Source organism: Lycium barbarum, chromosome 10, assembly GCF_019175385.1.
Source record: "Lycium barbarum isolate Lr01 chromosome 10, ASM1917538v2, whole genome shotgun sequence".
In the NCBI taxonomy this organism is placed as follows: domain Eukaryota; kingdom Viridiplantae; phylum Streptophyta; class Magnoliopsida; order Solanales; family Solanaceae; genus Lycium; species Lycium barbarum.
Genome location: NC_083346.1, coordinates 123,475,556 through 123,494,495, shown reverse-complemented (window position 1 = coordinate 123,494,495; position 18,940 = coordinate 123,475,556). Strand labels below are relative to the sequence as shown.

The 18,940-nt window shown below is 37.6% G+C and overlaps 3 protein-coding genes across 4 annotated transcripts in view; 2 read left to right on the top strand and 1 right to left on the bottom strand.

Moving 5' to 3' along the window:
- The window catches only part of LOC132614659 (tropinone reductase-like 3), a 39,485-nt gene extending 37,086 nt beyond the window's left edge, over positions 1 to 2,399 (top strand). For both annotated transcript variants that reach the window (XM_060329166.1, XM_060329165.1), the window contains 4 exons: positions 798 to 932; positions 1,483 to 1,608; positions 1,698 to 1,799; positions 1,892 to 2,399. In XM_060329166.1, coding sequence (XP_060185149.1) covers positions 798 to 932; positions 1,483 to 1,608; positions 1,698 to 1,799; positions 1,892 to 2,041 — 513 coding nt within the window. In that variant the 3' untranslated portion in view covers positions 2,042 to 2,399. The remainder of the gene's footprint in view (positions 1 to 797; positions 933 to 1,482; positions 1,609 to 1,697; positions 1,800 to 1,891) is intronic.
- Positions 2,400 to 5,195: 2,796 nt separating this feature from the next.
- LOC132615723 (tropinone reductase-like 3) lies at positions 5,196 to 8,012 on the top strand. The gene is made up of 6 exons (XM_060330331.1): positions 5,196 to 5,567; positions 6,418 to 6,534; positions 6,858 to 6,992; positions 7,310 to 7,435; positions 7,523 to 7,624; positions 7,700 to 8,012. Exons 1-6 carry the CDS (start codon positions 5,436 to 5,438, stop codon positions 7,847 to 7,849), a joined length of 762 nt encoding a protein of 253 aa, XP_060186314.1. The 5' UTR covers positions 5,196 to 5,435; the 3' UTR covers positions 7,850 to 8,012.
- A 5,901-nt stretch (positions 8,013 to 13,913) lies between these two features.
- LOC132614385 (uncharacterized membrane protein At1g16860-like) lies at positions 13,914 to 18,940 on the bottom strand. Its single transcript, XM_060328833.1, has 4 exons — positions 17,982 to 18,940; positions 15,100 to 15,255; positions 14,592 to 14,803; positions 13,914 to 14,447 (listed from the first exon to the last, which is right to left on the bottom strand). Exons 1-4 carry the CDS (start codon positions 18,738 to 18,740, stop codon positions 14,255 to 14,257), a joined length of 1,320 nt encoding a protein of 439 aa, XP_060184816.1. The 5' UTR covers positions 18,741 to 18,940; the 3' UTR covers positions 13,914 to 14,254.

Here is an 18,940-nt window from a genome sequence, read left to right as displayed (position 1 = left end):
CTTTCTACAAAATCTTTTTGTGGGGAATAATTCTTGAAGTTTGCTACCAAGTGTCAGTAAGACTTCCAATTCAGTGATTGAAAAGGGTGAAGAATAGTAAGATTTTAGGAACTAAAAGAGAGCTTCAATAGGCTATAGATTTAGAGGTGTCTGTTTCCAAAAAACGTCTGTAAACCTGAAAAACTCTCTGTTGGCGTTTGGTTTAAAAATAAATTGGAATTTTTTTTACACCTGTTTTTTTAATCAATCACCGTCTTCGTGATCAGTTCATATACAGGACTGCAGGTATAGGCAAATTTGATCAAGGTTAAGTATCTTATTGGTTTATCTGTCGGATTATGATTACATACAAAATTGCAGAAATCTAGTATAAGATATTTGGTTGCTCTGCAGGAGCGTAAAGTTGCCATTTCGATCTCTGTTATGAAAATTTTATCTACTCCTAAATCCCCTTCATTTCCATATATGAAATTCAGCAGGGTATTCCTATTCTTAATTTTCACAATTCTTCAACTGTTAGTCTTGAATGGAATCCAATCAATGATAAAACTTGGAGTATTTTCCAATATCCTATATCTATTTTCCTTAAATTAATTAACACTTCTTGGTTTGTGCTTACATCTTTTGGAGGTCAAGTGTTTGTTATTTCCTTGGGAACGGTTTAAGATCCAACAATTTATGTAAAGCTAATTGCTTTGTCTGATGTCAGACTACAAAAAAATAAAATAAAAATAGAAGTCGATGCTCTTTACTTCGTATGATCCAGCTTTGTTAATTGAAATCTGTAATCTTTTCAGAAATATGGCAAACTAGACGTGGTTGTGTCAAATGCCGCTGTCAATCCTTCTGTTGATGCAATATTAGAAACTAAAGAATCAGTTCTTGATAAGCTATGGGATATCAATGTCAAAGCCTCTATACTATTACTACAAGTAAGTTGATGAGAATAACTCCAAGAGAACAATGTTGCAATTGCATGTGTTACTTCCTGCCTTCCTAGAGCATTAATCGAGTACATTAATGGACACTAATTATTTGTTGTCTATCTCATCTTTCCATATCAAGTTCTTAGGTCAGAATTTGAGAAAATGACAAAAATAGTCCCTTATGTTTGAGGATAGGTTCAAAATAGTCTCTTAAGTATACACTCTACAGTTTTGGTCCTTCAAGTTTGCCAAAAGTTGACACTTTTAAGTTTTAATCTCCGTCAAATATCAACCATTTTATGTTCGTTAGATTTGACGGAAACAATGGGAAACAATGTGGATAAGATAAGGAGCAAATATTTGATGGAGACTAAAAGTGTTAATTTTTGGCAAACTTAAAGGACCAAAGCTGTTAGGTGCATACTTAAGCGACTACCGCTGTTTCAAACCTACCCTCATACTTACGGGACCATTTTTGTCATTTTCTCATCCAAATTCCTAATTTTTTCATGTTTTGGCTATAGGGCATAATATTCTGTTCTTTCTATGCTTGTAGGATGCAGCTCCTTACCTTAAGAAGGGTTCATCAGTTGTTCTAATTTCTTCAATTTCTGGTTACTCGCCACCAGCTTCAATGGGTATGTATGGAGTGACAAAAACTGCGCTACTCGGACTTACCAAGGTACTAATGTTTAACTTGGTATCCCCGGTATATGAGTAACTACTATATCCTATTAATGTTTCTTCTTATTGTCTTATTTGGGATGCCAGGCTCTTGCAGCTGAAATGAGTCCGGATACTCGTGTAAACTGTGTAGCACCGGGTTTTGTACCTACACATTTTGCTGATTTCATCACGTCGAATGAACATGTGGTAAGTTCTTGTTAACTTAAATCTAATACTCATCACAAAGTCTGATGAATATTTGTTGTTTAATATATTAACTAGTTGCTGATTGTGTTTAGAGGAGAGAGATCGAGGGTAAGACGCTACTCAATAGGCTTGGAACAACACATGATATGGCCGCAGCTGTTGCTTATTTGGCTTCCGGTGATGCTGCTTATGTAACTGGAGAAACCCTGGTTGTCGCTGGAGGAATGCCTTCCAGACTTTAACCTCTTGATTGCAGTACCTCCCCTTCTGGTTTTAGCTCGCTTGGGTCAGCTTAGGAGGATATGCTTATGATGTTATGTGAGTCTTGTGACCGGTACCAAAAGGAAGCAGGAATTAGACCGATAGGGCATTGCTCTCTACCTGTCGTTACAGCAATAGAAGTCAATGCCGGAATTTCAACAGAAAAAGTCCTTATGTGAATTTCATTACCTTATTCTTAAACTCTTATGTGAATTTCATTACCTTATTCTTAAACTCCTTGTGTAGAACTGGCTTGCTTTTTGCTCTATTCGATCACCTTGAGAGCAAATGAAAGTGTTACCTGATTATGATGTTTAAGGGAAATCCTACCTTGTGTAATAGGTGCTTGCTTTTAGCTCTATTAGTACCATGCTGATATTCTACTATCTTATAGAAGGCAGATAGTACACACGAGGTCAACATGCCTGCATAGGCATGCTGAGGGTATTTTGGTCATTACAGTTTTATTGTGTGCATTATTTGTTTGTTCTATTGCCTAGAGTTTTGTTAGAGACAATTGTGTGCCCTTTGGACGATGGGGCCATGAATTTTCCAGTTTGACACGTATGCATAACACCTATTCTACTTACAGCCTTTACGATGTCACTATAGCAGGGTAAAGCATATATGTAATATCTTTTCTGGAATTTAATTTAATTTAAACATTATTTTCTCTACAATGACCAATAATATCAGGACAATCAACTAGTCATCACAGTGAACCACTTCACAACATTCCTTAAAGGAGTATTTAATCTGTAAGCTACATCAAATGGAGCTATTCAATCTGCTAAAATGACATTACTCCTCAGGAGATTAATTAGTATTCGAGGAATCATAATTTGAAATAAAGGCATAGAGCTCATCTTTGGGTAAAAATTTATCCAAAATTCGGTATTTTCATATACACTCTTATTATTACATCATAATTAATTAGTACATGCTTTTTATCTCAATTTGAGACCTAACCATGACCATTCTTGACGCTATGCTATAGGTTGGACTTTTCCCAAGAAAATATATAAAATAACACATGTATTAGCAAATTTAACTTATATGAAATTTATTATAATTATTTTATGAGTGACATAATTGTATAAATGTTTTTTACAAACTTAAAAAGAAAAATAAGATATATAGGTGAAACTCCTTCGATCCTGCGTTACATTATCAGCAAGATAGCAATACAAAAATCTCAAAGGGGAAAAAACTCCTGGTAAACTACTATGATATATGATAATTAATTTATTATTGTACATTACAAATTTCATTCAATAGTCATCATATATCATGCATTCAAAAGCACATGTTAAATGAAAAAAGAAATAATATGCTGTAATCGGAACAATTATTTTTGACAGTGTGATTGGGCCCGTTGCTTTATACAACAATGCGAACACAAGGGATAGTATGCTTATCCCCTTTACTGTTCCTTTGGCTCATTTTATAAAGGGAAAAGGGTCAAATATACCCATCTACTTTAGTTTCATAATTAAATCTACCCTCCGTTAGTCAAAATAAATAAATATACCCCTTCCGTTAGTTAAAGTAGATAAATATACCCCTTCCGTTATGAAAGTACACAAATATACCCCTCAGTCGACAAAATCCCAATTCCACCATTAATTACCCGATTTAACTTTAAAAAATCCATGTCCGATCCGCACTGACCCGCAAATTAAATTCTTTCTATCCAAATATACCCACCACCACTACAACCGACCCAACACAACCAACACCACTTCCACCACCACAACCAGTAAATTCTTCATAACCATCCTTAACCACAACCCCTATTGTTTTGTGTCTAAAACTTCAAGAGATTGTTGATTCTTTGTTTTTAATTTTAGATTGGAGGATGGTTGTTTAGACAGGAGGCTTGTGGTAGGGATTTTCTAGCCTTTTTGAGCCTAAAACTTTCATTTTTATTGATTTTAATGTTGCTATCTACCTGGATATGTGATACAGTGATACTTGAAAAAATTTATCTCAGTTTACTCCAAGCCAAAGCTCTCTGTTGGATACCTAAGTATTTTATAAAGTGTGAAATATTATAATAATCACGTTTGACTGATGACAATCATGCTTTCTCTGGTATTTTGCATATGATATTCAATACTGTATTAAGGATTTAATGTATTTACTGAGATCGAATGATCTTTTTTGTTTTGTTCAGTGATGTCCGAGGACATGGTTAAGGATGGTTATGAAGAATTTACTGGTTGTGGTGGTGGTGGTTGTGTTGGGTCGGTTGTAGTGGTGGTGGGTACATTTGGTTGGAAAGAATTTAATTTGCGGGGCGGGGCGGGTCGGGCATGATTTTTTTAAAGTTAAATCGGATAATTAATGGTGGAATTGGGGATTCTGTCAACTGAAGGGTATATTTGTGTAATTTCTCAAGGGAAGGGTATATTTATCTACTTTGACTAACGGAAAGGGTATATTTATCTACTTTGATTAACAGAGGGTATATTTAACTATTAAACTAAAATAGAGGGGTATATTTGACCATTTCCCCTTTTATAAAACTACTTAGGCATTGTATCTTGATGCTAGCACTATATTATCCTTTTCATCCTCCCCCCTCCTCTCCCCCTTCGAAGGTTGTTAGGCTGCCAACCAGCGTAAAACTGGTCAATATCCTTACAATACATTTTAAACAGGGAATATGACGTGTGTTGTTTCACTATCGATTACACAAATGTCTTCATGATATCCAAATAAAATTTGAGGGATCTATATATTCTTAGATGCTTCCAAAATATTCGTGAGAATAACGGGTTACAATATTTAAATTACAAAGAAAAGCAAAAAAAAAAAATATCAAGAGAATGATATATTTGTTTCACATCAGTAAATTAATGCTAAGGGTTTTGAAAGAAGCTGCCTACTGGAGCTACCTGCAAGATATTGGCTGATTGCAAGTTTCTTTAAAAAACTAATGCAAGATTTTTAAGAAAACTGCCTGCTTGATTCTGCATGGAGCACTAAATGGACATTCACAAATTTAGTGCATTCATAACAACAGTAACTTTTTCTTACTTAAAAATAATTATTTATGGCATATAAAGTGCAACATGATCCAGTAAGTCTTTGACTCTTCTCACAAATCAAACCTTGCTCCTACACTTATACTCGCAGATCTTACCATCTCAAAATTACTAACTCATCCATTACAGAACATTGATATTGATGTCTGATGATCATTTAATGTGTGTGGGCTCAGCTTTCATTATCAAATTCAGAACAAAATGATGAGCTCTCATCTACCCAATAAGAACTACTTTACTTCCATATTAAAGGAGTCAACCTTGTCTACTCTTTTCTGTCTCTCCTATGCTGTTAAAAACACAAGTATCATAAACTCAGATAGGAATGGAGAAATTTGGGAAAAGGTTTCAAGGGAAAGTGGTGATAGTGACAGCTTCAACACAAGGTATTGGATTTAGCATAGCTGAGAGGCTTGGTTTTGAAGGTGCTTCTGTTGTTATCTCCTCTCGTAAGCAGGTTTTTTGTTTCTTCACCCATTTTTTTATTCAGTTTTTGGAGAATTCTTCATCTGGATATCTCAGATTTTGCTAAAGTTCTTTGCTTTTTTAAGAAAACAATAATATCTGCTTGCATATGCTAAAGTGAGTGTTTGTTGAATCCTTTCAGATTTTTTTTATTTGATAATCTTGATATCCAGGCCAACTTGTGCATATCTTGTCTAATTTCACAGGTACCTGCTATCTCCCACGGGCACTGGTGACCACTAGTAACTCTGTCCACCTAGGCTTGGACAGATGACATAAATCACTTGGTGTTTTCACCTCTACTTGTGTTTGAACCTGAGACCTGATTCTCATCCCACTTCATTGAACACACATATGCTTCCTCAGTCAAAGCGAATTGGGGAGTTTGGATTTATGAGGATGGAACCATCTATGGTTAAGAGAAGGTGGAAGTGGTGAAAATGGTGGTGTTGATGGCGATAGTGATGATTGCGGGGGTTGATGAGAAGGGGGGGGGGGGGAGTGTTGGTGGTCAAAGAAGTGGACCGGAGCGGGTAAATTGGGCTGGAACGATGAGGTGGCATGCCACGTGGTATCCACCTCACCAAAATGTCAGTTCCAAGTGGGATTGGGCGTCCATCTTGGATAGAGAGAGGGTATATTTGATTCACTTGAGTAACGGTGGGGTATTTTTGTGCGGAAAGTGTAACAGAGAATAAAATAGATACTTTTCGCATAGTAAAGGGACAAATTTGACTCTTTTTCCTTCTTTATTGGACGGGAATATATGTGTGTATATGCGTGTATTGTTATTGGCTTCATATTGGGGATTTGACTTGAGGTTTTGTTTGTTCATTCGACAGAAAAATGTAGATGAAGCAGTAAAGAAACTGAGTAATGAAGGAATTGAAGTGTTGGGATTAGTATGTCATGTCTCAAATGCACAAGAGAGGAAGAATTTGATACAGAAGACCATTCAGGTATCAATTCCCTGACCCTTAAATTTGATTTAAAATTGAAACTTTGCTTCAGAATTTTGAATCAACGGGTTTCTTTTAGGTCTCTTAGTGTTGGTAAGTCTTTTCAATAACTCATATTTACACTGGCAGAAACTAATTTAGTTTATATTTTTGTCTAGCAAACTCTTTAATTTGCAAAGTGATAACTTGGTGTATATTCCAATGTCCTATTATCTATCTTCCTTTTATTGACACTTCTTGGTCTGTGCTTATGTCTCGTGGAGGTAAATGCTGTTTACGTTGTATGATCCAGCTTTAGTTAATTGACATTTGGAATTTTCCAGAAATATGGTAAGCTAGATGTGATTGTGTCAAATGCTGCTGTCAGTCCTTCACCTGATGCAATACTAGAAACTAAAGAATCAGTCCTTGACAAGCTGTGGAATATCAATGTCAAAGCCTCTATACTATTACTACAAGTAAGTCACTTGATGAGAATAAATCCACAAGAACAATGTTCCAAATGAATGTGCTCGGACTCTCCGAAAATGTTGCTACACCCGTGTAGGATCCTCCAAAAATGCACTACTTTTGGAGGATCCAACACAAACCTGTCATCATATTTGAAGAGTCCGAACAACATAGCTTCATTGAGCATTCATATGCTCATCGGACACATTAGCAGTTGTTCTCTATCACATCTTTCTATTTATTTCAAATTCCTTGGTCCGAATTATTATTTTTTCATGTTTTGGATATAGCGCGTTCAATATTCTGCTCTTTCTACCGTTTATAGGATGCAGCTCCTTACCTTAAGAAAGGTTCATCAGTTGTTCTAATTTCCTCAATTGCTGGTTTCTCACCACCAGCTTTAATGGGTATGTACGGGGTGACAAAAACCGCGCTTTTTGGACTTACTAAGGTATTAATGTTTAAGTTGGCATCCCTAGCACATAAGTTAACGATATCCTATTAGTAATGTTCTTCTAACTGTCTTGTGGAACTTCAGGCTCTCGCATCTGAAATGAGTCCGCATACTCGTGTAAACTGTGTAGCACCGGGTTTTGTACCTACACACTTTACTGATTTCATCACAAAGAATGAACATTTGGTAAGTACTTGTTGACTTAAATATCTTATGAATATTCACTGTTTATTTATTAACTGGTTCTTGATTGTGTTTTAGAGGAGAGGGATTGAGAGTGAGACATTACTCAATAGGCTTGGAACAACACAAGATATGGCCGGAGCTGTTGCTTATTTGGCTTCTGATGATGCTGCTTATGTAACCGGAGAAACTCTGGTTGTCGCTGGAGGAATGCATTCTAGACTTTAACTTTTTTATTGGTCTCCTTCGGGATAGTATGCTATCCCCTTTAGACTTTAGTGTTTACTTCAATGCATTTTATAAATTGCTACTTGTTTGAGACCCCACTTGTTGTACTACTTGTTTTAGACATTGTGTGTCGGTGCTACACTATATTATCCTTCCCAACCAATCATTCACTCTGGGCCATTGCTCACTTATTTCTATCAATTGCTAAAAGGAAAAGATATTATGATACAAAGTGCAATCAAATTCGAAAATAGCAGATCTAGAAGTTGGGAACTTGAAGAACTGTAAGCTAAGTTCAGGGTTCAACCGAGATATTTAGCTAGAGAGAGAAATATTGAGAGAGATATGAGAAAATATATTCATTGATGATTGATTGTATGAGTTACAAGGTATATATGAAGTGAATCTAATCAATTACACAGCTGTCAACAGCTATGCTAACCTGTAACTGATTTCTGGACTTGTAACTAACTTTGAGACTTTAACTAACTTTTGAACAATACCAACTAACTCTGCCACATTAGCTGACTAACTAATACAACTAATAAAATGCTAATCCAGCTACTACATTTCATAACATTGCATCAATACCCCCTACAGAAGTACAGGCTTGTCCTCAAGACTGAAAAGCAGGAAATCTATGTGTCAAATCAGTAAGATATTCCCAAGTAGCTTGAGAAGCATCAATATCTGTCCATTTCACTAACACCTGAGCAATAGCTTTGTTTCCTCACAAGTCTGCTATCTAACACCAGTTCTGGGGAGGGGTAATAAGGACTAGATAGATGAAAAACAGGAGGATGGTTGATGCTGGTAAGCATTTCATGACACTTCTTCAATTGTGATACATGAAAGGTGTTGTGGATTTAAACATCAGCAGGAAGTAAGAGCCTATATGCAACAGGGCCAATTCTTGCATCAATGGGATAAGGGCCAAAATACTTAGCTGCCAACTTGTTGAATGGTCTAGTAGCAACAGAAATCTGTCTGTAGGGTTGTAGTTTGAGATACACCCAATCACCTACTTCAAAATTCCCATCTGATCTATGTTTATCAGCTAAGTCCTTCATCCTTTGTTGAGCTCTAAGAATGTGAACTTTAGAAGTTGTATGATGGATTCCCTAGCAACCAATGATCTGTCTACCATCTCAGAAGAAGATTCACCAGCTAGGTAAGGGAGATGGAGAGGTGATTTTGACCATAAAGAACTTCATAAGGACTGCATTTGATGGAAGTGTGATAAGTAGAGTTGTACCACCATTCAGCTAATGGTAAGAACTTGGACCAAGTATGAGGACTATCAGAACATAAGCATCTCAGATAAGTCTCCAAAGTCCTATTGAGAACCTCAGTTTGCCCATCTGTTTGAGGGTGGTAGGCAGTGGATCTTTGAAGTTGAACCCCTTGTAAAGTAAATAACTCTTGCCAAAATTGACTGAGAAAAACAGGATCTCTATCACTTGTGATTGTAGCAGGCCACCCATGGAGTTTGAAAACATTGTTAAGGAAGGATTGAGCAATTGTTTGTCCAGTATAAGGGTGACTTAAGCTCATGAAGTGACCATATTTGCTTAACCTGTCCACCACCACCAAGATGACATCCTTACCATTATATTTAGGTAACCCTTCAATAAAATCTAAACAAATATCTGTCCATACACCATCAGGAATAGGAAGAGGTTGCAACAACCCAGGATATGCAGAGGTATCATACTTATGTCTTTGACACACATCACACTTATTGATGAATTGTCTGATATCTGTAGCCATAGATTTCCAATAGAACAATGATTGTAGTCTTTTCAAAGTAGAATCCATACCAGAGTGTCCACTTTGAGTAGTGGAATGCCACAAATCAATGGTAGTAGTTCTCAAAGAGTGATCAACACCAACCACCAATCTACCCTTCCATCTCAACTGATCATTACACCAAGTGAATGACTTAAAAGGCTGAGTCTGCAATCTAGCAATGAGGTTATGCAAAGCAGGATCAGAAGTCCAAGTTTCCTTGATTTGATTATGCAAGGAATCATGTGGAATTAACAATGAGATAGCCAATAGTTCAGACTCAGGTTTCCTAGATAAAGCATCTGCAGCTTTATTTTCTGCACCTTTCTTGTACTCAATAGTAAAATCAAATGCCATTAATTTGGAGATGCCAGCTATTTGAAAATCAGTGTGGATGTGTTGCTCTGGCAGATGCTTCAAAGCTTTTTGATCAGTTTTAACAATAAATGGTTTACCCAACAAGTAGTGTGACCACTTAGTAACAGCAAAAAAGAGAGCTAATAGTTCTCTATCATAAACAGACATTGCTTGATGTCTAGGTGCTAGAGATTTGCTAATATAAGCTATAAGATGTCCTTGTTGCATTAAAACAACTCCTATCCCTTTGCCACTAGCATCAGTCTCAACCAAGAATGGTTTGGAGAAGTCTGGCATTGCTAATACAGGAGCAGAAGTCAAGGCTTGTTTCAACCTTTCAAAGGCAGCAGTAGCATCAGGAGTCCATGTGTAACCATCCTTCTTGAGTAGGTCATGTAATGGTCTGCATATAGCACCATACCCTTGGATAAATCTCCTATAATAACCAGCAAGGCCCAGAAAACCTCTAAGTTGTTTGATGTTATTTGCAATAGGCCATTGCTCAACTGCTATAATTTTTCTAGGATCAGTAGATACGCCTTCTTTGCTGATAAAATGACCCAAATACTCCACCTTAGGCACTCCAAATGCACACTTAGACATCTTAGCATACAATTGGAACCTCTGCATCAGTTCAAAAACAGTCTCCACATGCTCAATATGATCAGTCATGCATTTGCTATATATCAGTATGTCATCAAAGAAAACTAGTATTGTCTTCCTTAACAATGGTCTGAACACTGAATTCATGAGGTTTTGGAAAGAAGATGGGGAATTGGTTAAGCCAAAGGGCATAACCAGGAATTCATAATGCCCTTCATGTGTTTTAAAAGCTGTTTTATGGGTATCATTTTCAGACATCCTCAACTGGTGATAACCAGCTCTAAGATCAATCTTAGAAAACACCACTACACCCCCCAATTCATCCAACAAGTCCTCTATAATAGGTATAGGGAACTTGTCCTTTATGGTCAGTTGGTTCAATTCCCTGTAATCAACACAAAGTCTCCAGCTACCATCCTTCTTACCAACCAATACAACTGGAGATGCATAAGGACTTATGCTATACTGTATAACTCCCTGGTCAAGCATCTCTTGCACCAGCTTCTCTATGATGTCCTTCTTGACTCCAAGATATCTATAAGGCCTCTTGTTTACTGGATTTGCAGCTTCCACCAGTGGTATTCTATGATCAAAAGAACCTCTATGGGGTGGAAGAGTAGTAGGCAAGGCAAAAAAGCTAGCATACTGATCAATCAAACCAGATAACTCAGGGGCAATTGACTCACTCTGAGCAGCATGAATATTATGACAATGACTTCCCTCTTCTTCACCAGATGTCAATGTCAACATAAAAAACTGAGTATCCTCTCTTTCAATTTTATTCATTGTCTTGGCCTTAGTTGATTTTAATTGACTACTTGCTCCTCTCAAGACATGTTTCTTGCCTTGATACATAAACTCAATAGTTCTGTTCTTGAAGTCAAACAATATTCTACCCAGAGTATTTAACCATTGCACACCCAAAACAATATCTACATTGCCCAAAGGTAGCAATAAGAAATCAGAACTGAATGTAGTACCTTGCAGAAGCCACTGAAGATTTCTGCAAACTGAAGCTGTTTGCACTTTCCTTCCATCAGCAATACTAACTGATTGTGTCATGATGGTGCTTCCTTGACATCCTAACTTCTTGGCCATGTCTTGGTCAATGAAGTTATATGTGCTTCCTGTGTCAATAAGGACTTGCAAGGGTCTCTTTTCATGATAACCAATTACCCTTATGGTTTGGTATCCTGTTACACCAGTAAAAACTTATAATGATATGGTCATGAATTCATCTACTTCTTCAATAACCTCTGGTACTGATTCCTCCATTGCTTCATCAAGAACTGTATCTCCATCCACTACTTCTACCATATAAATTTGTCTATTGGAATTACACTTATGGCCTGGTATATATTTCTCATCACAGAAAAAACAAAGACCTTTAGCCCTCTTTTCATCCATTTCTGCAGTAGTCAACCTTCTACCAGGAATTCTATTAGGCCTTGTTTGTTGTGACTCAACTGGTTTTTTGAATGTTGAATATGGGATAGGTGGTTTTTGGAAATTCTGGTGTTTGAATTGATTAGCAGTGGGTAATATAGGGACTTGTGAGTGTCTGACTACAGGTTTTAAACCCCAACTCTTGGCTTGAGCTTCAAAAACTTCTTCTTGCAACCTCGCAATCTTATAAGCCTGCATTAATGTCTTTGGTGACTGGATTTTAACAGCCCTATTCAATTCAGGTTTAAGCCCTCCCAAAAAGCAACTAATAGTGTTTTCAGTTGACAGATTCACCCTAGTTAACAACCTATCAAACTCAGCTTGGTACTCTTTCACACTACCAGTCTGAGTCAAACTCTTCATTGACTCCATATGATCCTCAAACTCCTCCCCAAATCTTTCATTTAAGGCTAAAACATATTCAGTCCAAGTAGGGTCTAAAACAGAATTTCTAGACCTTATATATGATCTATGCCAAGCAATAGCTTCTCCTTCTAAATGAATAGAAGTGACCTTAACTCTTTGATCAAATGGAACCTCATCCATGGCAAAGAATTGATCAACCTTATACAGCCAGGTTCTCAAGTCCTGACCTGAAAACTTAGGAAACTCTAGTCTAGAGTATCTGGTAAAGAAGTTACCATTGTGTGTATGCCCATTATGGTTCTCCTTAGTTCGAACTTCAGGCTGCACCTCCATTGGACAGTTTCTATCAACTGAGGAAAACTCAGCTCTTCTTATTTCTTGCTCCTTTCCCCTAGGGTTTATCTGACTAATGGTGGCCCTCAATTCACTCAATTCCTTATCAACTTGCACATTGCGATTGTTCATACTAGCCATTCCCTCAATCAATTTCTGCAACTGATCTTGGATTTTTTACATCTGATCTTCCATTTCTTCTGGTGGTTTATCTTGATTCTTGCTTCTAGTCACAATTTCATTACTTCAAGTCATAATTCACTGCCGAGAATCGACAGCTCTGATACCAAATGATGCACAAAGTGCAATCAAATTCGAAAATAACAGATCTAGAAGTTGGGAACTTGAAGAACTGTAAGCTAAGTTCATGGTTGTAAGCTAAGTTCAGGGTTCAACCGAGATATTTAGCTAGAGAGAGAAATATTGAGAGAGATATGAGAAAATGTATATTCATTGATGATTGATTGTATGAGTTACAAAGTATGTATGAAGTGAATCTAATCAATTACACAACTGTCAACAGCTATGCTAACCTGTAACTGATTTCTGAACTTGTAACTAACTTTGAGACTTTAACTAACTTTTGAACAATACCAACTAACTTTGCCACATTAGCTGACTAACTAATACAACTAATAAAATGCTAATCCAGCTACTACATTTCATAACATTGCATCATATTACTAATAATTTCCCACAAGCAACCAGAACAAATAACTTCGCCAGTGCGAGCTTGCTTCCATTGCTAGTCCCAAATCCAGATAAAGGACGGTTATCGGAGGCAACCAGCCAGCGTAGACAAAGAATATAATTAGTCAGGGTTATCGGAGGCAACCAGCCAGCGTAGACAAAGAATATAATTAGTGAGGATTCATACAGCCAATCTCATGCTTCTGGTTTAAAAGTAGGTTAAATTCCTAGCCTTGAGGAGGTCACAAACTGCCATAAGCTGAAACTAGACATTGAAAACCTTGAGCTAGGTAAGACCGTAAGACCGCAGAACAGAAAGTGAGGAATAAATTCTTCATTAATCGGTGATTATAGATTATATTAGGGAACTAATGAAATAGAAATATTAATCATACAATTATAAGAGAAGCTGATTTATTACACTGATAGGGAAACTCATTAATCTAGCCGAATGTGCATATGAAACGAAAACTAGAGCCAAGATATGAACATATATATATATATAAACACCTTAGATAGTTTATGTACATAATAAAGTAGCTAGAACCAAACCAGAATGAAATCTGCAGCATACAACACGCCTAGCTGCATAAGGTAGAATGTATTTTTACTTCTCTTCCTTCTGGATCTCAACTAAAATGGTGAAAACGTGGGAAAAATCGACTTCAGACATCTACAATCTTCAGTTTTCTCTTGCTCGTGTTCCCTATGAGAATCTTTGCATGGGCACAACCAAGGAGGCTCTGCTGCCTCACGTTGCTACCGGCTTAACTCTTTCGCCAAGACTAATCAGAAATCAAAATCGAAACTATACGAGCAAACTTACACAGGGATCACGTCTGCATTTTGGCTGTCGTCGCACGTCAAGACGAGACCTTCGATGTAAGTAGGGAGCAGAAAACGGATCCACTGACATCCGGTTGAAATAGGCTCTGCTGGTGGAACAATCATTAGGACATTCTCATGGCGTCTTACAACCCCCATTACACTTACGGTGCTTCCTTCTTTGATGTAACTATAATTAGGAGACACCATAAAAGAATCAGCTACGTCTCGGAAGGTTGTCACTAGTTTTATAGTGAAGGCACATAAATATGAAACCCCATGTGAAATCAATCATCTATCAAATTCGTGACTTGCTGAAATAAAGACAACTTACCCTTCTTTGAGGCGCATTATGCGGTCATCACTTGAGAGGCTGCGATCAGCAAGCCAGCGCAGGAAGTTGGGAGACAACTCTCTGTTACTCTTTGTTACGTCAATGGCTGTGGTTGGCTTGACAAATGGGACAACTTTTGCTCCATAACCTGCCTTCACCATAGCTCTTAATCCAGACTGGAAGTCCGAGATATAGAAATCAGCCACATATTTCTGTTATCAAGAGTTAAAAACAAACCATGAATTTCCAAAAGGAGTTTTGGACAAAATATTTTGAATTAAGGCCCATACAGAAACCCGGTTGGCAGGAAGCATCTAAGTCTTGGGAGTTAATACAGCATCAGAAGAAATTACTATCACTAATACTACAGCAATAGAATCTCAGCAACCATGCAAAAGCCATAACCAGCCAAACCCTTAGTCAGAAAGCTAGCATATGATGAAGTTTGTGATATTAATAAGTTAGCTGTTAGCATGTGATGTTGCCTAGAAATGCAATAGTAACTAACCTCTGAATGCCTGCGTCCCCATGAGAAGCAACGGTGGCTAGGATGTGCTGATTTTCCACCCCAACCTTTGTATTCGTACAGTTCTGTAGAAGCATATACACATCTTGGTATCTGCTGAAAAGAAGTTTCGAGTGGGATACTTCCACAAGTGACAACCTACAAAAAACAATATATTATACCCTTCATATTATTCTCGGAATGGAAGAAATTTAAATGTGGAATCGGATATCTGACTACAGCCTAACAACATGCTATAACAATTCAAAACAAATATTAATAAATGTTAGGTAATTTCTTTCGAGTTTTCTTTCAAAGGCTCTTGAATGTGTAAGAAATTCGGTAAAGTGTCCAGCTAGATATGCAGAATCCACCTCACATGCCCAATTTTTTAACTCAGGCTAAATTTGGAGGAGGAATATAAGAAAGAACTTTTTTTCCCCATTTTAGACGATAGCAAGTAGACATTCAATTTTTCATCAGATGTACCTGAAGGGACATCATACTCTAAGTAATCTTGCAGTCTGAGAAGGAAGGTAACCATTTACCATGGAAACTTAAAGATGGACTCCTGGAAACTAATTTACACGATCTCAGGCCACAAGTTAAAAAACATGTTATTACTATAGGGAAAGGGAAAGCTTAAGGATCAATATATTTTTTTTTTTTTGACAATGATAGCATAAAGCTTGGGGATCAATATACATCCTGGCTTTCCTCTCTTCCTCTCTATCTCTACGTTTTTCATTTGTTTCATTACAGAAAACTTCTGTTTGGATTTTAATTTTTTTTATCAGTAAAACTTCTGTCTAGATATTTAGTTTTTCTTTATCTTACGGAAGGTCTTGAGGGCAAAGGTAGGGGTTTTTAAGAATAGGCTTGCTATTACCAGAATAAGGTCCCTTACCTTTAGGGCCCTAGGGCTTTGTTCTAGTGGTAAGAGAGCAAAGTAGCAAAAGCCTGGAATTTAAATGGAGAAGGATAGAGTAACTGAGTAAGGGAATAATTATCCACCAAGTTTGGAACCGTGCACCATGGTCCTCATAATTTCTCAGTTATCAAAAAAATAAGGCACAGACATTCAGTAAATATGCATATTTCACAGCCATTACTTAGGGGGTTTACAAAAGTGCACTTTCTTTAGATAACCATGAGATTTCCGAGGGAGAGCTGACACAACGTTTAATACTCAGTAAATAATGGAATTGCCTCTCTACCCTTCTTCACTTAGATACCAAGCTTTTTAGTTCACCGCAGGATTCAAACTTGCGACGTACGTCTAACCGACACATCACGTGTTGTGCTCTTATCACTAAACAAAAGGCCCTAAGGGGCTACATAAATGCAATTTAATTCCTACTTCATCATTCTACTTTTCTATTTAGGAGTGCTTAAGGTTCATAAACCTCAAATTTATGCCAGTAAAAGAATTTCCTTTTCAAGCTTGCCTCTTTAATAATACAGCCTAAATATTTGTGGTATTCCTTGGACAATGCCTAATAGCATAAGGGATTTGCTAGAGTACTGACAGGGACAGGAATTTCAAAAGGATCTGAATCAGACATGGTTCACTGAGAAAAAGCATTTGCACAATCTATTTTTCAGGTGTAAGAGTAGGCAAATTGATAATATGGAACAGTATATGGATTTTCTAGAAATGTCAGAGGGGATAGTGTCAATGTATTTCAATTTTCCCCTTAATTGTGAAATATATTTATAAAATCTTATGACCGAAAGTTGCATAAAATGCATATTTGGCACTTGGCACTAGTGAGCAGCGGTGGCTAGTAGATTACATCGAGCTTCTGCACAGAGGTGAGCCATCCACTCTTCCATTGTGACGGCTATTCTTAGTTTCTATTTTTGTTTCATTTATATCATTGAGTTGTGTCTGCATTAGTACTCGTAGTTGCTTCATGTACTCTGTCTAGGATTAAGATATTATGTCTAAGATGCTTACTGTGTTTGGATTATATCAGCGTGCCGTGGGATTTATTTAGCTCGTTAACTCTATATATTGGTATTTAAACTACCATTTATTGCCTTAGAATGTTAATAAGTCGGTGTTCGCTCGGCAGTAGTGGCCGAGTGCCTGTCACGGATCCTATAATTTGTGTCGTGACACCACCCCTCTTGATATTCCCACAATATATTTTCCACATTAAGAACCTAGAAACCGTTACGAGTATCTATACCGCAACTGCCAATATTCTGCAACCACATATAAAGTTATATGCTTTAACCCACCCTTAAGCAGAATCTTGGTTACTTCTAACTAAGCCAATATGGGCATATGTTCTGTTTAGGCATATGTTCTGTTTAACTCAAAATCAAAGCACAATAAAGATCCTCACACATAGAATATCATTCCAGAAAATAAGCAATCTTTTCTAATCTATACCTCCGAGGACAAAATGGTAAATCTCAAAACTAGCATCAGTTATGTCCTATTAAACTAACTACAATTAACTACCATCCAAAGACAAAACCATAACTAAAGACAAGAATTAGGACCCCCTTTGGCCATAGATAATTTTCACTTTTTCCCGGAATTGTATCCCGGAATCATGTTTGGACACAAAATTGTTACAATTTTCCGGAATTCAAAACTCCAATTACATGTTTTCACATTTTTTTGCACCAAATCACTCACAAAAATTCAACATTTTTCCAAGTTGTATTCCTGTCCAAACACAATTCCAATTTCCAAATACCATTTTACAACTTTTTTCCAAATACTACTTGTTCTTTTTTGTAAAATTTCACTTTTTTTTTTATGTCCAAACGCCCACTTAGACACATCAACTTCACCAAATCATACTCAATAACAAGAATGCAAATTGAGAACTAATATAAGTAAAGCTATCATATGGATGTGAAATTACCCCAGTGACCTTGACAAATTGTCCATCAATGGCACCTCTAAGCTCAGCATCAGGATATCTCTTCAAATAACCCAACAACCCTCGTTCTTTATACGCAAAATTCCAAATTAATATCAACACCATTGGAGCTAAAACTCCAGCAAATGCAACAACAATAACTACCTTTTTCACCGCCACCGTCAGAAACACACCCACAACCAAACCCATCAACACCAATATTAGAATCACCCACATTGCAACCCTAGAAACCCTAAAACCCGTCTTTACATCATCACTTAAACTCGTCACCGACGAACCGTACACAACTTTCTTAAACGAACCGGCCGGTTCAAGCTGACCGGACCGCCGACCGATATTGGAACTCAAAGGACCGGATGTAATGAGACCGGTAGGTTGAATCGGAGTCAGCTGACCGGAAGAAGACGAGGATTTCTTCGGCATCGAGCCGGAGTTGGTGAGTTTGTGGCCCGTCGGGCCGGAATGCGGGCCGGATCTCACGGATCCACTGTTGTGCTGTGATGCAGATGATCCTCTTGATGAGGGTTTCAGAATTGGTGGTGGGCCCGGGTGGTGGTGGTGGTGGTGGTCCCCACTTCCAACACCGTACATTTTCCCAAGCTCGCCGGATTTCTTCACGTCGCCGCCGGTATACGGCACGGCGCGGGAACCCATTGTGGGCTGACGTTCCTTGTGATTCTCGGGTCGACCCGAGACAATTAACCCGTTGCTTAGCTGGTGTGACCCGGTTCGGGAACCCATTTTTAGAGAGAGAAAAGAGTGTGTGAAGTTGCAGAAGGTGAGAGTGAGAGTGTATGGAGTGAGTGAGTGAGTGAGTGAGGGAGGAAATGGTGGTGGAATGAAGGTGATGGATGGGTACAAAGACGAAAAAGGAGCTGTAGATTAGTAATAATGACATTTGTGTCCCATGTCCATAAATTGCTGTACAACGTGCGCTGTCT